The sequence below is a fragment of the Dermacentor andersoni genome, chromosome 9, assembly GCF_023375885.2.
Source record: "Dermacentor andersoni chromosome 9, qqDerAnde1_hic_scaffold, whole genome shotgun sequence".
Classification (NCBI taxonomy): domain Eukaryota; kingdom Metazoa; phylum Arthropoda; class Arachnida; order Ixodida; family Ixodidae; genus Dermacentor; species Dermacentor andersoni.
In genome coordinates, this window is record NC_092822.1 from 18,318,958 (window position 1) to 18,339,239 (window position 20,282).

General features: G+C 46.8%; 1 protein-coding gene and 1 non-coding gene across 2 annotated transcripts in view; both read left to right on the forward strand.

The window, feature by feature from the left end:
* Nucleotides 1-20,282, forward strand: part of LOC126527480 (ATP-binding cassette sub-family C member 3-like) — a 61,483-nt gene that overhangs the window by 24,535 nt on the left and 16,666 nt on the right. The window contains exons 12-21 of the mRNA XM_050175311.3: nt 2,170-2,316; nt 3,259-3,355; nt 5,457-5,659; nt 6,943-7,119; nt 8,540-8,707; nt 9,814-9,995; nt 12,739-12,814; nt 13,838-14,048; nt 14,495-14,805; nt 17,756-18,082. Coding sequence (XP_050031268.3) covers nt 2,170-2,316; nt 3,259-3,355; nt 5,457-5,659; nt 6,943-7,119; nt 8,540-8,707; nt 9,814-9,995; nt 12,739-12,814; nt 13,838-14,048; nt 14,495-14,805; nt 17,756-18,082 — 1,899 coding nt within the window. The remainder of the gene's footprint in view (nt 1-2,169; nt 2,317-3,258; nt 3,356-5,456; nt 5,660-6,942; nt 7,120-8,539; nt 8,708-9,813; nt 9,996-12,738; nt 12,815-13,837; nt 14,049-14,494; nt 14,806-17,755; nt 18,083-20,282) is intronic.
* Nucleotides 11,787-11,859, forward strand: TRNAT-UGU (transfer RNA threonine (anticodon UGU)). Its single transcript has one exon. It is a non-coding gene; the product is annotated as a tRNA-Thr (tRNA).

Genomic DNA, 20,282 nt, shown 5'->3' on the forward strand with positions numbered 1-20,282 from the left:
TCGTGGCCAGCGGTGGAAGACACTAAACCTTACCGCGTCATGATCACGTGCTGGGCCGACTTTTCTTTGCTTCAGAATTGTTACGTAATGCTCTCTCCTAGTTCTCTTTTCCTTCCATGATTCTAACACCGCATGACTCTCTAGCTTATTGATAGCACCGCCCGTCAGGCCAGTGACGTGTTCTGCGGGGCGTTACGTCCCGCCCAAGTATCCCCGAAAAAGATCGATCGCAAATGCAGTCCCTTGAAGCTGTTTTCCGAGAATATTGTCCTTGGTTTAAAGCTGTAATCAGATAAAATTTCGATACTTCGTACTTGTGCCTTAGCACTGCATGATTTCAAGCATGCTTGAATGGGGGCGAAATGCGAAAACACCCGTGTACTTAGATTTAGGTGCACGTTAAAGAACCCCAGGTGGTCGAAATTTCCGGAGTCCCCCACTACGGCGTGCCTCATAATCAGAAAGGGGTTTTGGCACGTAAAACCCCATAATTTAAAAAAAAAGCATGCTTGAAAAAAGCTCAGTTGTATTAGGAATATTGTTTAATTCACAGCTGAAAAATTGTGCGGACTATCCTTGCTCTCCATGTTACAGCTATACATGGCACTTTGCACACGGCGCACATGCAAGACTAATTTCCTTGCACTACAGAGCATACAAGCACAAGCACTTCGGACACGTCTTGACCTCCCGAGATGTCTTTCGACAGCTGCAACGATTGTCATTGCACAGGAGCATCCGATCACCACTCATATCAGCATTGAGACGCTAAGAGCGCACATTCGACATCTTTCACGGCTACCATCCAACCATTTAGCCGGTTTGCCAGCGCGAAGACCACAGGCTACATACTGATGTATTGTGATGAGGCACCATGACTCGACACCATGTTGCTTCAAGCCTGCAAAACGCCCAACATCGGCATTGTGGTGTCTCCTGAAATTTCGCCAGTGTCTCTCAGTTCCTGGGATTGATAAGAAGGCAGACTTGTCACCGCTAGCCCCGAAGAAGTTGTCCCTGCTTCTCCTACACGGGTCTTGTTTTGACTCGTGTACATTCACACGGACAGTTTCACCAATTCCAACAGCTCTACCGGATCAGTGGTTGTTCCATCGGATAATTGAAATTCAATTTCAATTGAAATACACGCGCAATACCACGTCGACAACAGCAGCACTTGCAGCTCTTCAAGGTGCACTTGATTACGTGCCCCAGCAGCCACCAAATCGTTGGGCCATTTTCTGCGATACGACAGCAGCCCTACAAACTCTGCAGTTTGCCCTATGTCATGGGCTACACGAGCAGCTAATGAGCTAATGCACAAAATAAAGCACGCTCATCACCACTCGCTCGAGAAAGAACACGACATTCTATTTCTATGGTTGTCGAGTTACTGCGAAATTGTCGGCGACGAGCGCGCAGATGAAGCTGCTCGCTCAGCCCATCGAAAGCATCGGGCGGCGGCGGTACCGCTTAGCAGAACGGATGCTGCGCGGCAACTTCAATCAATTGCTCTCCACATCATACTTCTACGATGTAATTCATCAGGTTTCACCAACTCACGCTTGCAATCCCTCGACCCTAACTTTTGACTCAGCCTGCCACCTGGACCCTCCCGTCGCTAAAAAACTTTACTGTGTCGCTTATGGTCGGACGTTCCACTTACGAGTACAAATGCCTATTCAGAGGAATGGCCAACAGTGCACCTTGTAATTTGTGCGGGTGCGACGAGACTCTAGAGCACCTTCTGCGTCATTGCCCATCCTTTGACGCTCAGCGACGTAGTCTACCAGCTAAAATCAGCCTCTTAAATAATAAAGTGCTCTCGGAGGTAAAGATCCCATTCACAAAACCCATTCTGCACTTCATGAAGGCTGCTGGACTGTGAGAGCGCTTGTGAGAGTGAACTTTCCTCTGCGACTAGCTTTGTGAATGACCGACTCTTTATAGCTTTTCTTCCCTCTCCTTCTTATCTTTTATTCCCCTTTCCCTCTCCCCACGTGTAGGTTAGCCAACAGGGCATTTCCTTGGTTAACCAGCCCCTAACCTTCATTTTTGTTTCTCTCGCTCTCAATCGTGCTTTCTATCTTAAAATACGATGGTATAAATTAGTGGCTGATTGCTCTGGTCAGTTGTCCTTGGGCATAAACGTCCAGTCGTTCTTTCCAGATGATGATCATCCTGTTTGCAACAATGTCAGTGTTCGAACCTGACCGTGTCCTCAGTCCGGAGCTTTCTTTCTCATGCGTGTCCTTGTTGTACATCACCGACTTGACGGGCACTGGCCTTGTTCTTGCCTTCAGGAATGTAAGCAAGGTAAGTTTTTTAGATCTGGTAGTGCACTAGGGCGATCATTTTCATTTCAAACGTATTCCACGGACTATGGGATATCTGTCCACGTTATCCACGTCGATTCCTTGGCACTGCTGTGGTCTAAAACACAAATAAAATCTTGAGATTCTACGTTCCAAACCAACAAACACGGTTTACAAGAGATTCCATAATGAGGGGTAATCAATAGATTCCAACCACAGGTGGTTGTAAGATTTGTTTGAGCATGGTGTACGATCAGTTTTGCTATATACTGCCGTTTTTGTTTTCCTAACGCTTCTGTTACAGCAGTTGCTGGACTAAAGATTAATAAATTTATGTGTCGCTGATGTGAAATTTGTTGTGAATGTGCGATAGAAGTAACCTAATACAGACTACAAGATGCGTCAAGCACTTCGTAGAGGAGAAGGCTGCAATAACGTACAGGAAGTGTTAGCCTAGCAAATGCACGCCTTCAATTACAGCGCCCCAATGCACCTGAGAAAAATAGCGAATTGTTTGGCTAAACTAGCGTTGAGTGCTTCTTATATAAAAATTATTGCACGTGTAATCAGTTTTCCGTGGCTAAACCTCGGTTTTGGGCCTCTTGTAAGTGCATTTCAATAATGGGTCATTGACTTTGACGATATATATTTCCATTTTGCCTATTATGTACCGAATAATTCTTCAACGATTAGTTATTGTGTTCTCTCCTAATGATTCATACATTCTTGTAGCCCTGGAACTCGGGTTAGATGTTGATAAGTTAAAATATATAAAGGAAATGTACCCCCTCTGTACCCCCCCCCCCCCACTTTAATGCCTGAATGGGCGCTGTGGGTACTAAATAAATAAATAAATAAATAAATAAATAAATAAATAAATAAATAAATATGTCTTTTCATGTGCCTAGCCCTGCCGACAATTCTAATTGCTTCCATGCTTCAGGCTTCAGTTTCGCTAAAGCGCATCTCTTCGTTCTGCACGGCCGAGGAGTATGACGACGAAAACAAGTCGCAAGCGAAGGATTGTTTTAGAAGGATTGGTACGTGAGTGCTCGGTTTACTTTTTATGATTTTGCAAATTCTGTTGTTCCACTGCTTTATTTTCTGCAGTATGAGTAGCTCTTGGCAACACAGGAGTTATTGACATCTTAGTTGAAATCAAGAAAAAGAAATGGGCATGGGCAGGGCATGTAATGAGGAGGGAAGATAACCGATGGTCATTAAGGATGACGGAGTGGATTCCAAGGAAAGGTAAGCGTAGCTGGGGGCGGCAGAAAGTTAGGTGGGCGGAATGAAATTAAGAAGTTTGCAGGGACAACATGGCCACAATTAGCACATGACTGGGGTAGTTGGATTTGTATGGGAGAGGCCTTTGCCCTGCAGTGGGCGTAGTCAGGCTGTTGTTGATGGTGATGATGATTGCTCCGTTAAGGAAATTAGCCTAGCTAATCGAAATACATTCAATAAAATGCTGCTCGTTGCAAGACGTTGAGGAATTGGTGAGGTTCGACTCACCGCAGGAAGTTACCAAGCGAATGACTCACTCATGCCGGACAATGAGGACTAAGTCGTTCGCAGAGTAATTACCACGAACAGAAGCGCAACGGAGCGATCGCGTTCGTCCGTAACAATGCCCCTGCAGACCCTTCCGCGGGTTAGTCCTATAGAGAGAACCGGGGAGCTGGACCGTACGCGTCGGCGACCTGCAGCCGAAGGGAAAGGGCAAGATAAAGTGATCTCGGCAGTTGCAGAAACCGTCCTGCGGAAGTTTAAGCAAGGGCGCAGCAAGGACGGCGCACATTCCGCGAGAAAGAATCGTCGGCTGGAAGTTGTGCCTTACGAGCACAGAGTCTTATACGTGATTTTGTTTTCTGCTCCCGACAAGCCCGCACGTCTTTTTCCTTGTGTAATCGCAGCAGGTGATAAAAAAAAAGGTGTCCGAAAGAATCACGTCTCGCACTATGTCACATCCACTTGTAGAGGGGTATACGACATACCATTGTCCGGTGGGAAGAGTTATACCGGTAATACTGGTAGGAGTGTGAACGACCGATTCCAGGAGCATGCCTTGAACGCAAACAAACAAACAAACACAAAAAAAAACGAACGCATGCATTTGGTGGAACACGTGAACTGTTGCGGCTGTATAGCATTGTTTCAAGATGCACAGATTCTTGGCAAAAGCTACAATAAGCAAGCCCGATTGTTACTGGAAGGATTTCACTTAAAAAAGATGGTGAGAGTGTTGCGTTAATAAGCATTCTATTTCTGTGTACGCGAAAGAAGTCGGATATCTCGAGGCGTATACCAGATAGTCAAATGTTAAAAAAAAATTCTGCTTCTATTAACGTTCCTGCGCATGCGCCTATCATATATATACTTCATGATGACGTTGCAGAATAAACAATTGACAGTAGCGCTTATACCGCGTCTAACCTTTCTTTCGTGCCGTGTCTGTGTTTTTTTTTGCGCTCTTAAAACCTGTCGAAACATTATACCGATTCCATGTAAACTGTAAATTCCTATATGAAATTTGCTGGCTTGAAATGTCTTAACTGGTGCACTTTATATTACTGCGATAACTGCCTTTGATGCAGAGTTATGTATTTCTAAATTTTGTGCTCTCATTCTTTTGAAACTTTCCAATTTTAGTCAATTTCTGTAAAAAAAATTTATGTCCTAAATTAAAATTTTGCTTCTCATAGTTCATAGAATTTACCTTTCTTGTTCAACTGCAACGAATTTCATTCAAATCAATTCAGCGGTTGTATAATGAGATCATTCCTGCGTTCTGCAGGTAGCTGAATAGCGAAATCAAAGCTCCTCCCGACCTTAAAGGCTCCCTCTTAAGAAACCAACAAGAAATGAGTGGATTAGCACATCTTCACGTCGCGAGCTTCAATTTACATGCGCGAAGTAATTGTTGCTTGAAAACAAGTTCACTGCCCCCTTTTTAATGGCACGCAAGCATACCCTTTCGCGGATTGCAGTGTTCTTCCAGTGTGCGTTGAAACAAGATCGCCATTGCGAGGGTCCGCTGAACATATCCGAGAGCAATGCATTCTAGACTCGTCAAACGGTCTCCGAGTATTGGAGCGGGCCATTTCTGCGGGGACTCGTATGGGGGCGTTGTATGTGCAGGGGCCGTCAACCTGGAAAATGTCACGGTATCGTGGAGCTCCCTCACGATAAAGGGCGCCGAGCCTCAACTAAAGAACGTTACGCTCGATGTCGAACCCGGATCACTTGTGGGAATCGCTGGCTTTGTCGGCAGCGGCAAGTCTTCGCTGCTGTCTGCCATTCTCGGAGACGCGCAGTGCCTTGAAGGCAGTGTGGCATGCGCGGTGAGTTCAGCGCCGGTTGGCTGTCTCATAGTTCGTGGCATTAGCTTCGAAATAGAACGTTCCGAATGCGTTTACGGTTTCGCCATGTTTCTTTAAAAATAAATTAAAAGAACAAATGTGTGTGCTGCAGCGGTTGATCTGCAAGATGGGTAAAAAAATACATATAAAAGATAGACTGGTTTAAACAAACAAACGATCAAGCGAAATCACAGACATTTCAAAGTGGCACATCGTAGCCTCTACAAACTGTAAAAAAGTAATGACAAGTCGCAAGAAATGATATAAGCATAAGTTCTGTCGCATTCACTTGCAGTTCACATGTAGTGCAAGTAGCATAATATGCGTTATACTGCATACAAGGGTACACCATAAGTTGTAACAAGATCGAAAACATTTTAGGCCCACTTCAAAGAAACTTGAAACTGCACCACAGGGTTATTCCCGTGAAGTTTAATTCGTGCAGAACGCTATGGTAGTTCTCCGCCATTCTTGACGCTTCCAGAAACGCTCTAAAGTCGCTAAGGGCATATTTTTGCAGTGCGATCGTTGGGCATGACGCCAATATACTTCCAGTGAGAGCTAACTTTTGTTCAAATCGCGCATTGATCGCTATCTCAACTGGGTTCTGTGTCAAGCGAGTCGATGCGGCGACATCTTGAGCTAGGTAAAGCGCAAGTAAAACACGGACAGTGGAAAAAATGAGGTCATACAGAGCGCTCTGTATGTCCTCATTCTTTCCGCTATTCGGGTTTTATTTGCGCTTTACCTGGGTTTAGTTATCGCTATCGCTTTGTTATAGGTAGTCATACTAGATGTGCCGTAATCACAATGGTCATCCAGGCATGGCACCACTAGAACAAGACACTTATAAATATTTTCAAAAATCCTGGCCTGTACGGATCTCAGCTATGCTTTGGCACTGCCGCATGTGACTGACGCCTCCGGCTGTTAGATAGAGAAGTTATTCTGTCCTTTCGTCAACTAAATTTCTGTCCAACTTAGGACTACAATTGTTGAATTAGAATACACCTTCGCAGAGTTACGAATTCAGCCTTCAAAACCGCTCACTGTGGCGCGGTATGGGGCATGCAGTCTTATGCTTAGAAAATCTTGTATTGTTTTGCTGTCAATTGCCTGAAGTGCATTTCTTCAATCTATTTATCTGTTTACCTTCTTCAGCCTTGGGGAGTTTGGTTGCGTTTCTGCGAGCTCACTCAACTTGCCTATTTGTGCATATTAAACTGCTCTGCAGACTACGCCATATTACATGCTTTACCTCGCAGGGCCGCATAGCGTACGTGCCTCAATTGCCGACCGTGCACAACATGACCATACGGGACAACATCCTGTACGGCCGGCCTCTACATCCAAACTACTACGAACGCGTACTTCGCAGCTGCCAGCTGATGAATGACCTCAACAAGATTCCTGCCGGGGATGCGGCCGAAGTGGGAGAAAAGGTGTGGAAAGTGCCAAGTTTTCCTCAGACTTGAGGGTTTATTCCTCCTTTCTGTGCAGTGACTTGAGGCGCCTTGAAGGGAATATTGATTAACAAATTGAAGGGAATTTTGATTTACAAAACAAGTAAGTGCTCGTGGCTCATTTCAAAGAAAACACCTTGAGGCGTACGTCACCATGCCACACAATAACAGACGAGACATGCGTATTGCCTGAGGCGTCCACATATACCATATAACGTACACGCCAAGTGTCCAGTGTGTGCCGTTCGATCTAGTCAATTCCCTCGGAAGTTGTCGCTTGTTGTGCACGGCGTGTGCTTTGCTCTCATCGCTTATATCACTTCATCGCAGTGGGCAATTTACCGTACATGCGCCAACTAGCTTAGTCCATAGTACTGTTGAGTCAGATTGCTTGAATTCTGGAGGTGTCTCCACAAACACCGCGTACTGCATGCTTTCTCATACAGGAAGAAAGTTCTCTGCAGCTTTAGACTGGGTTTTGTAGGTCCCCAATAAAGAGGAATGTGTTGTTAAGTTATACTTATAGCTTGCACTTGTGGACAGCGAATAAGCTCGGCTGAACAAGAGCTCTGGTTAAATGCTCGAAATAAAAATGACTAAAGGGGATTGTAAAGTGATCGAACACTGAACCGTTCAACCTCGGGAACTTTTTCTCCACGAGAGCTTCCTAAACAAGTGAAAATGTTATAGAACTTGTGACATCAGACTTACGTCGTGGATGGCGGAACCTGACCTCTGTATTAAAGGAGTGCAAGCCAAGTACGTCAATAACCAATCTGTTCTTTTGAAAGAAAAGAGAGCGAACTCATGAAGGTATCATCTACGAGCATCATTTGGTTGTTCTCTATAGCGCCCGCGTAAGTATGAGCACAACTCTGAGTCATATTTGTGATATGCTTTTTAAGGGACACTGACGAGAAGCACTAACGTAGGCTAGACTGATAAAGTATTTAGTAAATTTCTACTTTTGTTAATTTCGCTGGAAGAGGTTGATTATTAGAAAATAAGATTTGTAACGGTAAATGAAAGCCAGCAGCCTTTTATAGTATTGTGGAAAGGTAAATTAACAATTTAGTTGAAATATTTGTTGTTCTGCTTACTGTATTATTGTAAGCGCATATACGGCATATCATTGCCTTGCTCGTCCTTTGTATATCCATGGCGCACCCTTAGTGCACCCCCTTTCCAACCCTGCCTTGTGAGCGCGAACGTGCGCATATTTGCGCCGTGTTGCACGCAATCTCTCTCTCTCTCTCTCGTTCTTGCTCCCAGAGATGTATATTTTACAAAATTTCCTCTTCCTGCTTTTCTTTAGCTTTATTTGCAGTGCGTGTGCTCCCAGCGGGAAACATGAAGCTCGTCCTCAGGGATTTTCTCACCTTTGCATGCTGTATTGCAGGGCACGAATTTGAGTGGCGGACAGAAACAGCGGATCTCACTGGCTCGCGCTGCGTACAGCAACAGTGATGTCTACCTCCTGGACGATCCGCTGAATGCACTGGACCCTCTGGTAGCCAAGAACATATTCCGCGAGGTCATTGGCCAGTCCGGCCTGCTCAGAAACAAGGTTTGTTTATGCCTCTCTTTACAGTACTGGCCGTAGGCGACTAAGTAGGCGGCCAATGGAACAGCGGCCACGTTGAGCCTAGTTTCACTTTTTACAAAGCCGGCAAAAGAGACAGGTTCCCGAAGACAGCATCGAAGTCAAAAACGAAGCAGGCTACTTTGCTGTCCAAACAAGATGGTGGCTGAGCTGTAAGCTGGAAACTCGACGGGAAGGTCGTCTGGGTCGTAGGAAAGCGGCGACGCTTTCTTGTGCGCTTAATGTAAGCTACGTTGTGTTTTTTCGTACATGCGCACACGCAAAGTGCTATAATACAGCGACAAATATGTGCTCTTCTTCGCTTGTTTCTTTTTTTTGGGGAGACAGGTCCAGATGCGTTAAATTACTAGGGTTTGAAGCTAAATTTTTAGCTGTCAACGTAGACTGTCTCCAATGCTGGCCATTTTCGCAACATACCCAATGAGTCTCCTTTCCCTCATAAAGAAGATTGCGAAGTTTATTTCTAAAGCACGTTTCTAAAGCACATGTGTGAAAACTCTTGATCTTCAGTGGTATAAGTCCCAAGGTTAAAGGTATTGCCAAGGAGACCTGCGATTCAGGAGGCGTTCAGAACGTTATACACAGTAGACACAATAAACAAGCCTGGTTCTCTTGAAATGAAAAGCAAATACTCACTGTATCCTCCCACTGCAAATCAAATCAAAATAGACTCTCTGGTTTAATGTCGCGAAGCTACACCGCGGGCGCGTTAGTGAAGACACTCGATTAATGATGATGACACGGGGCTCCTTAATGCACACCCAATTCACCATACGCGTGCGTTCTTACATTCCACCCCGTCGGAATACGGTCGCCGCAGTCGAGAATCGAGCCCGCGACCTCGTGCTGAGTAGTAGTAGCGCCAATGTGACTGAGCCACTGCAGCAAGTAGAGCTAACATTTGGTGCCGTAATATAAACATTAAAATAAATGCTGTCTGATACTCTGAGAAAGTGTGGTTAGGTATTTCTCGTTCTCTTATTTCCTTTTTACTCTACCTGTCTGCTTTAATGTTCGTGTTGTTGTCGCAGAATTATTTCGCTGAATTGTTTTGTGCACCTCTGTTTCAGACGCGAATTATGGTTTGCAATCAAGGATCCTACTTGCGGCATATGGACAAAATTGTGTTCGTTCACGACAAGAAAGTGAGGGTGTACGCTTCTCTCGAGGAGCTGCTAAGAGACCCAGCGTCTCCGCAGAACTTTCATCTCTCCTTGAAACAGAAACTACAGGCTCTTAGTACCGTGGACAGGTAAGCTTACAAGCAGCCTCTGCCGGGTCTCACACGTACTGTTGTGTCTGTAGCAGGAGCTGTACTGCTCCCCTTACCCTTAGTAAGCTCTAAGGAATAAACAGCAATCCCTCACTGTTCTTTTGTTCTTTAATAACTGCAGGCGAATAGAAAGGTAGCCCGGTTGAAAAATCCACATGCCCCATAACTCCTATATCCAACAATCCGATATGAAACACATAGGATACCATATAACAACCCATTTTTCTCGTATGTCATATGATGTTATTGGATGTAGCAGTTATGTGGAATACGGGGATTTTCAGTAGGAAGGCCATGCAGTAAAACCGGCTATCACAAGATACCGTTACGAAATTGAAGCTACGCATTTCTCCGTAAAGACGGGTACATACGCGTACGTACCAGGAACACGAAATCGACACAAAAAACCTAAATGTGAACATGAAAATAAAAGTAGGTGTCCCCCACCCCTTATGTGCCACATTAACTAAAAGAAGTTCATGTTCACTATGCAATAAAGATACTATATTATAAGCGTAACACACGAATGTCATTGTTCAAGTAGTCCTGACTAGCATGTAGTAATGAACAACCGCATTCCCGTAGTTTCTTTCAGCGGAAACTGTTGAAGAAGGCACAATTTCGACTTGTTTGTAACGCAGTCCATATTACATAGCTTATAAAATAAGTTATCGTGACTCTATATCTGCACTAAAGAACAAGAAGGGAAACCGAGTGGCTCCAATTTGATAGTCGCAAGCATTTAAAGCCAACTGTTAGGGAAACCAAGGAAAGCGCGGCAGAAATTTCTTATTGCTTTTAATTGAAGTGTAGGAATGGTGAGGTAAAGGGAAATGAAAGTTCACAAAAAATTCACCGAATATTACGATATTCACTAATACAAGATTTGAGCGCAGGTCTATATGTGTTTTCATTTCGCGATATACTGTGGCAAAGAAGTTGAGAGAGACATGTAGCAGAGTCAGCAATCGTCGAAAATGTGATGTGCAGGTCGAGCCCGTTGGCTTTTATGCATGACTCGTAGAAGGTTCCAGTGTAATTGCTGGTACCCGCTTGGCTTCCAGAAACTACTACACAATTACAATTAGGGTCGCGCATACAATCAGATTACAAGACAATCGCAAGCCATGACAATTTAAACAAGCGCGAGCGAGAGCTGACGCGAGCAGACGATAGTACGAAACCAGCGGTCCGGCTGAGATCAGATACGAGTACGCATTGAGCGATCGGGCGGGTCCGCATGAAACCCGTTTCCAGCGCGCCGCACGTCACTGCAGAGCCGCGCTCATTAATCCCATTAGGGGCCCGATTTTTATTAATCACATCATGAGAAGCCAACAAACAAGGACACCAGGCGAAATTACTTGTACTTACTAATGGAATTAAAGAAATGATAAATTACCATTGATTCATCATTTCTTTAATTCAGTTAGTAAGTTCAAGGAATTTCCCCTGTTTTCCTTGGTGTCTGCTTGTTGGCTTCTAGTCCTATGATTAATAGAAATAGGGCCCCTCGGCTAACCCCCTTTGTTCTCGTTCTTAACATAACGAGGGTCTCGAATCCGGCAACGTTGATGCCTTCAGGTAGCATGTGCGGGTTTACTGACTAGTTGCCTTCACCCAAAGAGATCTCGTACTCGTGACGCTTGCCGCATAAAGGAAGTTCCACATCCGCCGCCAATGTTTGCGAGTGGGTGCGCTGGCTAAAACTCTGAATGTTTGTTCTAGTAGTAACACATTAACGCCCAAAAAAGTGGATGGGGAAACCGCGCCGCGGTAGCTCAGTTGGTTAGAGCATCGCACGTGTAATGCGAAGACGTGGGATCGTTCCCCACCTGCGGCAAGTTGTCTTTTCATCCACTTTCATTGCCATTATTTTATCATTTCTTTAATTCAATTAGTAAGCACAAGTAATTTCTCCTACATCTTCCTTGGTGTCCTTTGTTGGTTTCTCAGGTCATAAAGTGGTAAGTTAAACACACAAGCAGCACATACATCTGCGCACATGCCCACGCACGATCAACCTGCTCGTGAAGTCTCATTAAAGCCCGTAATTCTCACAAGAAATATTAGAAGCGATTTCGTTGCAGGCAGTGCGCGAGCAGTGTTTTTCAACGGGCGAAGAATGTAGCGCACATTTAAGATATAGTCGCAGTAAACACTTGCGCGAAGATCTGCCGCCACGTGGTTCCACAGTGTTCTTTTTTGGTGATAAAGGGCTGTCTCATGTTGTCATAGCTGTTTTTGTTTCTGTTTGTTTTTTCAGCGCGCTGTCGTCCAGGCACAACACACGCGTGATATGTGTCTATGACGTGTTCTCGTGCACATTTTAAGATTGCCTCTTGAATAGGAATAGGAAATCTGGACGGGCAGCTTAGGAACATAGGAATTCGAGACAGGCCGCTTAACAAAATCGCATCTCCTGTTGACCGCTCGGTAATAGGAAAAGTAAACGGGGCAGAAAAGATGAGATCATGGAAGATAGTGACACGTTAAAGTGCTGTTTGAAACAGTCTCGGATGTGTCACATAGAGTGTCAGAGTCGCACGAAAGACGTATGTTGTGGCGCAAGGTGCCGCAGTATCACACACAGTAAGTGTCACAATGTCGCGTGCTGTCAAACAACACACTGTGAGGGGAAATCTATTGACTCGTAATCGAGAGCGTCTTACAGTTTGCCTGTACCTGAAATTAACGCAATAATTTGCCGTTCTACCGCAAGTACGGTCCTCCAGCAGGATGAAGAAAACGATGCAGTGGGAAGAATTACGGAAGAAGAGATGGCAGGATCAAAAAAAGTAAGGACGTAATAGAAACTTCTGTTTATAATGTGATGAATTAACATTTGTCAAGCAAGTTCGTCGTTTAAGTTTTTCTCGTAATTTTTATTCAACGATTTTATTTATTGTTGATTGGTTAATAGAGAGTTTTAGCGAGTCCAGTATTCCAGTAAACGCATGTGGTCTGGGCGTTTTACCGGATGAGCGGAGGCGCAAACGTGAACGTCCTGCACAGCGCATCCACCTGGTGGCGCAGAGATCGGCCTGACAAACACAGAACTAATATTGCAGTAACCAGTTGTATTCTACTTCGCTGTTAGTGTATATTTTCGGCAGCGGCGTAATCGTGTTGCTGCCGAAAATTTACGTCAGAAGCAAAGTAAAATATACTTGGTTACTGCAATATTAGTTCTGTGTTTGTCTGGCCGATCTCTGCGCCACAAGGTGGATGCGCCGTGCAGGACGTTCACGTTTGCGCCTCCGCTCATCCGGTAAAACGCCCAGACCACATGCGTTTACTGGAATACTGGACTCGCTAAAACTCTCCAATTGGGTTTGCCCCAAAATAGTGCAGGGGGTTTAAAGAACTCCTAAATATTGTAAGTCTATGAATTATTTTGGCCATCTGTTGTTATTCAGCTCGAACATAACACCAAATGCACGAACATTTTTGTGTACTGCTCTCCACTACGGAATCTTTCACTGCCACGGTGTTTATTTGTTAAGCTCAGTCAGGTCAGGTCAAGTCAACACAAGTAAGTTAGTCACTTTAGTCCACTGAGTCTGTTCTGTAGTCTATTTTAGTGTAGTCCAGTCAGTCAATTCTGGCAAACCAGTTCTGCATAAGCCCTCAAGGTGAAGGAATAATCAGGAAAGGGAAAAAAATTGTCATCTAGCCGACTGTAGTCGAAGCTCCAGAGGAAACCCAAAGGTCATTCTAGCCTATCTCAGTTTACTCCAGTCAGCCTAGTCTAGTCTATTGTAGTGTAAACCAGGCAGACAATCAGGCAACTGTTATGCGGTCGCCTGCTCTTCTCGCAGACCTCCTGGCAGCTTCTCGTGGGCCTCATCCGTTTCTCCCAATGGCCAGCATTAGCGGGAGTTGCCGTGCTAGCAGCTTCAGCCGTGGCCCAGGCAACGCAGCAGCTCTGGATCAAGTCCTGGACGGACGCGTCGACCGCTGACCCCGACGGGGCGACCGGAGCCCGAGCTTACTGGATTGGAGGACTAGTCGGCATCTGTATCGCCAACGGTAGGCATAACGTGAATATTCTCATCATCATTGTCTCTGCTGACGGGAATCTGTCAGTTTGCTTTCTTATGTCTTGTTAGTTTATCTTTACTAATTGTTACTAATTGTTTCTCAATGTGCTAAAATTGGGTGATTCATGATTGAGCATATCGGGGTTTCTTTTTCTAAGAGTGTTTACGACGTTCCCAGCCTATTATGCCCAGTAAATCAGTAATTCAGTCATTCTCAGCCATTGAATCACTGTAAGTCCGGCCTATCCTTAACTATAATAGTTCGACCTAGTACTCGAATGTAAGCCACTGTAATTTTGTTATGATTGCTAGCTGGCCAGCTTGGTTCATGGACAGTGGCATGCGCCATGGACAGTGGAATGCGCAATGAATGAATGAATGAATGAATGAATGAATGAATGAATGGAAATGTGCACTTCGGGTCTATTCCCGCAGTGATGTGCCGCTTGCTTGGCGGCACGCTGTTGGCGGTCGCTGCGCGCATCCTGTCCGGCTCTCTGCACCGCGCCATGCTGGAAGGCGTGCTACGCAGCCCGGTGTCCTTCTTCGACGCGTCGCCTAGGGGCCGGGTGCTTAACCGGTTCGCTGGAGACCTGGACTTCGTGGACGCCGAGTCGTTCATCAGCGGCAAGCAGTGCGTCCAGGGGGCGCTCCTCACCGTCGCCAGCGTGGGCGTGGTGGCTACGCAAGCGCCACTCGTAGTGGCGGTCACCGCAGCTGTTGCTGTGCTCACCGCGTCTGGATTTGTGAGTGTCCTACTAGTTGCAAGATTGTGCTATTGAATAGCGCGACAGAGGAGGATAAAACGCAGGACATGCAGTTCGGTATGTAGTTCTTGGAGCTAACGGACGTAAAGTTAGCGCACACCTATAAGTTCGGCACGCAAAAGTAGCCAAGCCAAGTTGTCGTAATCAATTACTGTAATCGTAATTCTCGTGCCGTAAAGTCACGACGTCTTTGATTTCAGGCCTTCATTTGTCGGGTCATGCTGTTGGTGCAAACATTTGTTCATGCTTATACAGATGTGCAAGAGTTGTGCACGATGTTAATAGTGATGGGTATGCATGTAGTCGAGGGAACTGCTTCGGAAACTTAATGGTGGTGTAACTACATGTGTTTATTATTGTTTCTGTCTTACGCTTGTTGATTAACTTGGAAAGTTGTGCCAGTTCTATTCTAGCTGTTGGGTTAGAGGCTTTCATACATTGGCATTTCTTGATCAGATCTTTCGTCTCCTGCGATAGCTTACTGGTATCCTGTCTAACGGAGTTACCACCGACTTCTATTGCACACTGCTTAATCATGCTCACAAGATTGTCGTTTATTGCTTAATACTAAGGCCCTCTTCCTGAGTTAAAGCCGAATACCTGTTCTGCAGGTTGATCTGGAATTGCTCTATTTTCCCTCTTACCGCTAACTCATTGATCGGCTTCTTATGTACCAGTTTGTTCCGTTCCCTCCTCAAGTCTAGGCTAATTCGAGTTCTTACCATCCTATGGTCACTGCAGCGCACCTTGCCGTGACCGTCCACATCTTGTATGATGCCATGGTTTGCGCAGAGTATAAAGTCTATTTCATTTCTAGTCTCGTCATTCGGGCTCCTCCACGTCTACTTTCGACTATCCCGCTTGCGGAAGAAGGTATTCGTTATCCGCATATTATTCTGTTCTGCAAACTCTACTACTAACTCTCCCCTGCTATTCCTAGAGCCTATGCCATATTCCTCCACTGACTTGTCTCCAGCCTGCTTCTTGCCTACCCTGGCATTGAAGTTGCCCATCAGTATAGTGTATTTTGTTTTGACTTTACCCATCGCCGATTCCATGTCTTCATAGAAGCTTTCGACTTCCTGGTCATCATGACTGGATGTAGGGGCGTAGACCTGTACGACCTTCAATTTGTACCTCTCATTAAGTTTCACAACAAGACCTGCCACCCTCTCGTTAATGCTATAGAATTCCTGTAGCTATATCCTTATTAATCAGAAATCCGGCTCCTAGTTCTCGTCTCTCCGCTAAGCCCCGGTAGCACAGGACGTGCCGTTTTTTAGCACCGTATATGCTTCTTTTGTCCTCCTAACTTCACTGAGCCCTATTATATCCCATTTACTGCTATCTAATTCCCCCAATAGCACTGCTAGACTCGCCTCACTAGATGACGTTCTAGCGTTAAACGTTGCCAGGTTCAGATTCCAATGGCGGCCTGTCCGGACCCAGGGATTCTTAGCACACTCTGCTGCGTCACAGGTCCGACCGCCGCCGTGGTCAGTTGCTTCGCAGCTGCTGGGGACTGAGGGCCAGGGTTTGATTGTTGTATTCATATAGGAGGTTGTGGCCAAGTACTGCATTAGGGTGGCCAATCCTGCTCTGGTGAGGGAGTGCGTTACCGGTTCTGGTCACCGGGATCAGGCCGCACTCCAGGCCTGTTTTGCAATTTTATCAACACGCATTTACACACAATTATATCAACACGCAATTACGCACATGCAATACGAAATATTTGGCAGACTAAACTGTAGTTGACGTCTATGTAATGCGAAACATTCATTATTTCTAGAGAACGGTTGTATGAATAAAGTAACTGTTGTGTAGCGTCCGGTTATCTAGAGATATATTGACTGTAGTGTTTATATATTAAGTCAGACAGAATATTTGTAATGGCAAAGTACTAGACTGAAAGCAAACTAAAAGGCAGTGAAACTTAGTGCAGATATCCGGTGACACACAGCCAGTGGCCTCAGAGGCATACACTCAGTGGCACATGCTCAATGACTTTAGTGCACATGGCTAGTCGCCTCTGTGGCACTTAATTTTAGACTGCACTATATCACCGGCATCGGCCCACGGAAACGTTGGAATGAGCTCGCCCGACGGAAAGTGGCTGGCTTGGCAGAAGAGTGCTTCGCATTACAAATGCCACTGTAACCCTGAGCGGAGTCGTGGTGAGCCACAAAAGACGCAAGAACGAATCGGGAGCGGTGGGCTCTACCTTGATTATGCCGAACTAGCTCGCCGCAACGTCAAAGATAATTAAAAACGTTACTCAAGACTAGTTCACGTTTTGTGGATAAAAACTAATTAAATTGCGTTATGGACTAACCGAAGACTGAAGATAAGGAGATTTTAAAATTTTCGCCGCCAAGAAACTGTGCTAGCACACCAGAGTACTCTGAGATTCGTAAGGTCTGGCTTGCGTAGCAACACCGTAGGTTTGCCACATACAAGTGGAAAAGAAACTTTAGCTTTAACTTTCTCTGCGATTTACACACCCAATTCCACCAAATACGCAAAAGAAGGGTCTTCAAGGCATATTTCCCTAAGCGCAATTCTTTTTGTGCTCTTTAGTTTCCCCTTAAGGGTTTCACGGTGGCTGTCTTAATCTGGCAACCTGGCAGTAAAATCAAATAATCGTGTTTAAAGTCCAAAAGCAGCACACTGGCCATGAGACAGGCCGTAGTTGTGGGCTTTTTCGTCAATTCGACCACGTGGACTCTTTTTGGCGCGCACGCAAATCTAACTGCACGAGCGTTTTTGCATGCCGGTTTCATCGGAATGATGCTGCCGCGGCTTGCCATCGGTCCCGCGACATCGTGCTCTGTTGCTGCAGAGCTGAGCAGCAGCACAGCTGCAGACACTGAGCCAGGGCGTCGAGTAATGTGAGACCCTGTTCCAACTTTTCCTTTCCTGTTTTTCGCAGATCATGGCCGTGAGCGTGTCCCACAGCTCGCGTTACGTCGACAGCATCGGCCTGTCGAAGCTGCTGCAGCACATGACCGAGACCCTCGAGTGCTTGAGCAGCGTGCGAGCGTACGGCGTCCTGGACCGGTTCCGGCGGCACTTCTTTCGGCTAGACGACATCTGTCTGCGCGGCTACTTTTGCTACTCAGCCTGCTACCGCTTCGCGCGCTCCCTGACGGCGGTGGGAGGCTTCGCAGTCGTCCTGTCCGCCCTGCTGCTCAACACCCTGGGCTCGGCCACACCGGATCCCAGCAGCTTGGGACTCGCACTCAGCTCAGCCACGACGGTGAGCGCACCATTTAGTCACGTGGTACAATGATGCTAGACTCGGTATTAGTTTAGCAAAGTACGATGTTGGCAGACGTGGTACATAGCTAATTCGACGTACTGTGGCGCAGAAGTAAAAAAAAAAGCGGAGAAAAAAAAGAAACAGAAAGAGCGCCAAAGGGCGCTCTTTCTTAAAGGGGCCCTGAAGCACCTATCGGGCTTAGTAAAAAGATATAGTCCGCGGATAGCATATCTGCTGTGAACATCTGAGACAAATCTTCCGGTTGTGCGCGGCGCGTGGATCTCACAAGTGGAGCGCGAGGTCACCTTTCTCTCAAACTCCCTATTTTCTACAGAAGCCTATACTCCTTGCTAAATTCTGGACACTTTATTCCGTAATATAGCGGATTCCCATACGCGGCTGCTTTGGCCAATAGCTGACATTGTGGGATTCTCATCCGTGCTCTTGGGACAAAGGAACGACAACACAGTAATGCAAACAATCACAATGGCATTGATTGCACCTTTCATAGATCAATGCCTGCTAGCCGAGTTGCTATCCACAAAACATACCGATGGGCGCGCGACAAATCTACGAAGTCCGGCTGACCGCGACCGGATAACGAGCGAATATGTTCGCACCATGCTGGATCCCAACGCCTGGTCGTTCGCGCGTACGATCGCGCGAACGGTGGCGCGTTCGAACGCGGCCTTACGAGATGGTCTCGCAGAAGCATGGATCGGCGCACTCGCGGAACGTCCGTGCAGCTTTCCGAACCCGAACCGAAGAGGAAGCGCCTTTTCCTTTCTGCGCCCAAGTAACCCCGCCGTGAGGCGGCGTTAGCAGCGCAACACTCGCGCCATCTCTCGTACTGCGCTTCAACCACATCGACCGCCGCGGGCCCCAGGCCACGCGGCGAAGCCGGATTACAGGAAACGAGAGCTATGCAGGAAAACAACGCATCAGGGGACGTGTGAGAATCGCGCATCCCCACATCCCCCAACCTTAAATCACTACATATTCCGGCGAAACATGTCACACGGTCTAACATTAACGCGTGCTTCGCGAACAAGGCAGTACATGCAACAGTGGCCGCGCCGAGGAAATGTCCAGACGGTGTCCATAACATGCGAGCCGACGTTGCTCTTGGGTACACCGCTAGTCCACTGGCCACAGTAGCAGCTCTGCAGACTCGACGGCACGATTCCAGGCCAGGACTCCGGAAACGGCGACACAGCAGTCGGCACGAGCAAGCGTCGCTCGCGCCCTGCTGGCGAGAGCCGCAGTAGCTGTCGGTGACCGCCGGCTCCTTTCTGCGCCGCCGAGGGTTGCGAGCTGGATACAGGCGGCCCCCGAAGCCGCTGCGCCGAACTGGCCACAGCATCACCATTGCCCGGGGTGGCTCGATCGTAGTCCGGGGCAGCAGCGCAGACGATGTGCAGGTGACAGCAAACCAGGGGTGACTCCAATCACGCTGCGTACACTCAACACACTCTGCAAACACTAAAGTAGTGCAAGGGAGAGGAATTCTGCGTGCGCATCGCCAACGTGCTACGATGTTCAACTCGGCTAGCAAAAGATCGGGCAGCTACTCAGATGCTAAGTTCACGTGAACGAAGCTCGCTTCCTTCAGTCGAACGAGTAATTTCAATTCGTGCGTGGCTAACTAGAATGAGGGAAGCAAAGTGCAACACCTCAATGCTACGGTCCACCAGGTTGTGTTCCTGCACGTGCGACAGGCAGCTTCGTATAGCCTTAGGCCTAAAGCGTCGCTACCCAGGCAGCAACCGGCATCCAAAAGACAACACCCGAAATGCGCGCAAAACAGGCAGCCGCAAAGAGACGTCAGCTCTGTTAGGTGGTCCTACCCGGCTGCTCGGTGCACACATCATCCGAGTTGACGGCGCCCACCGTCCCAGACGGTGTCGGAGCGCCCGGTGCCAAGCCGCAATACCAGTCAGCCCGTAGCGGCCCCTGTGGCCCGCGGCCCCCAGAGCCGCGACTTCATCTGAGTCAAAGAGATAGAAGAAGCTATTTACATAAGAAATTCGGACGAATGACGAGGCTTCTGTACTCATTCGCTTCAGTCTTGCTGATGCTCCGCGGGCGCTAAGCCTCGCTCTCCCAGGATGTACACCACGTGGCTCTCATATCGACGAATGTCATTTAAAAAAAATCATTTGCGAAAAGGCTTAGCATGTTGAAAAGTTCAAACACA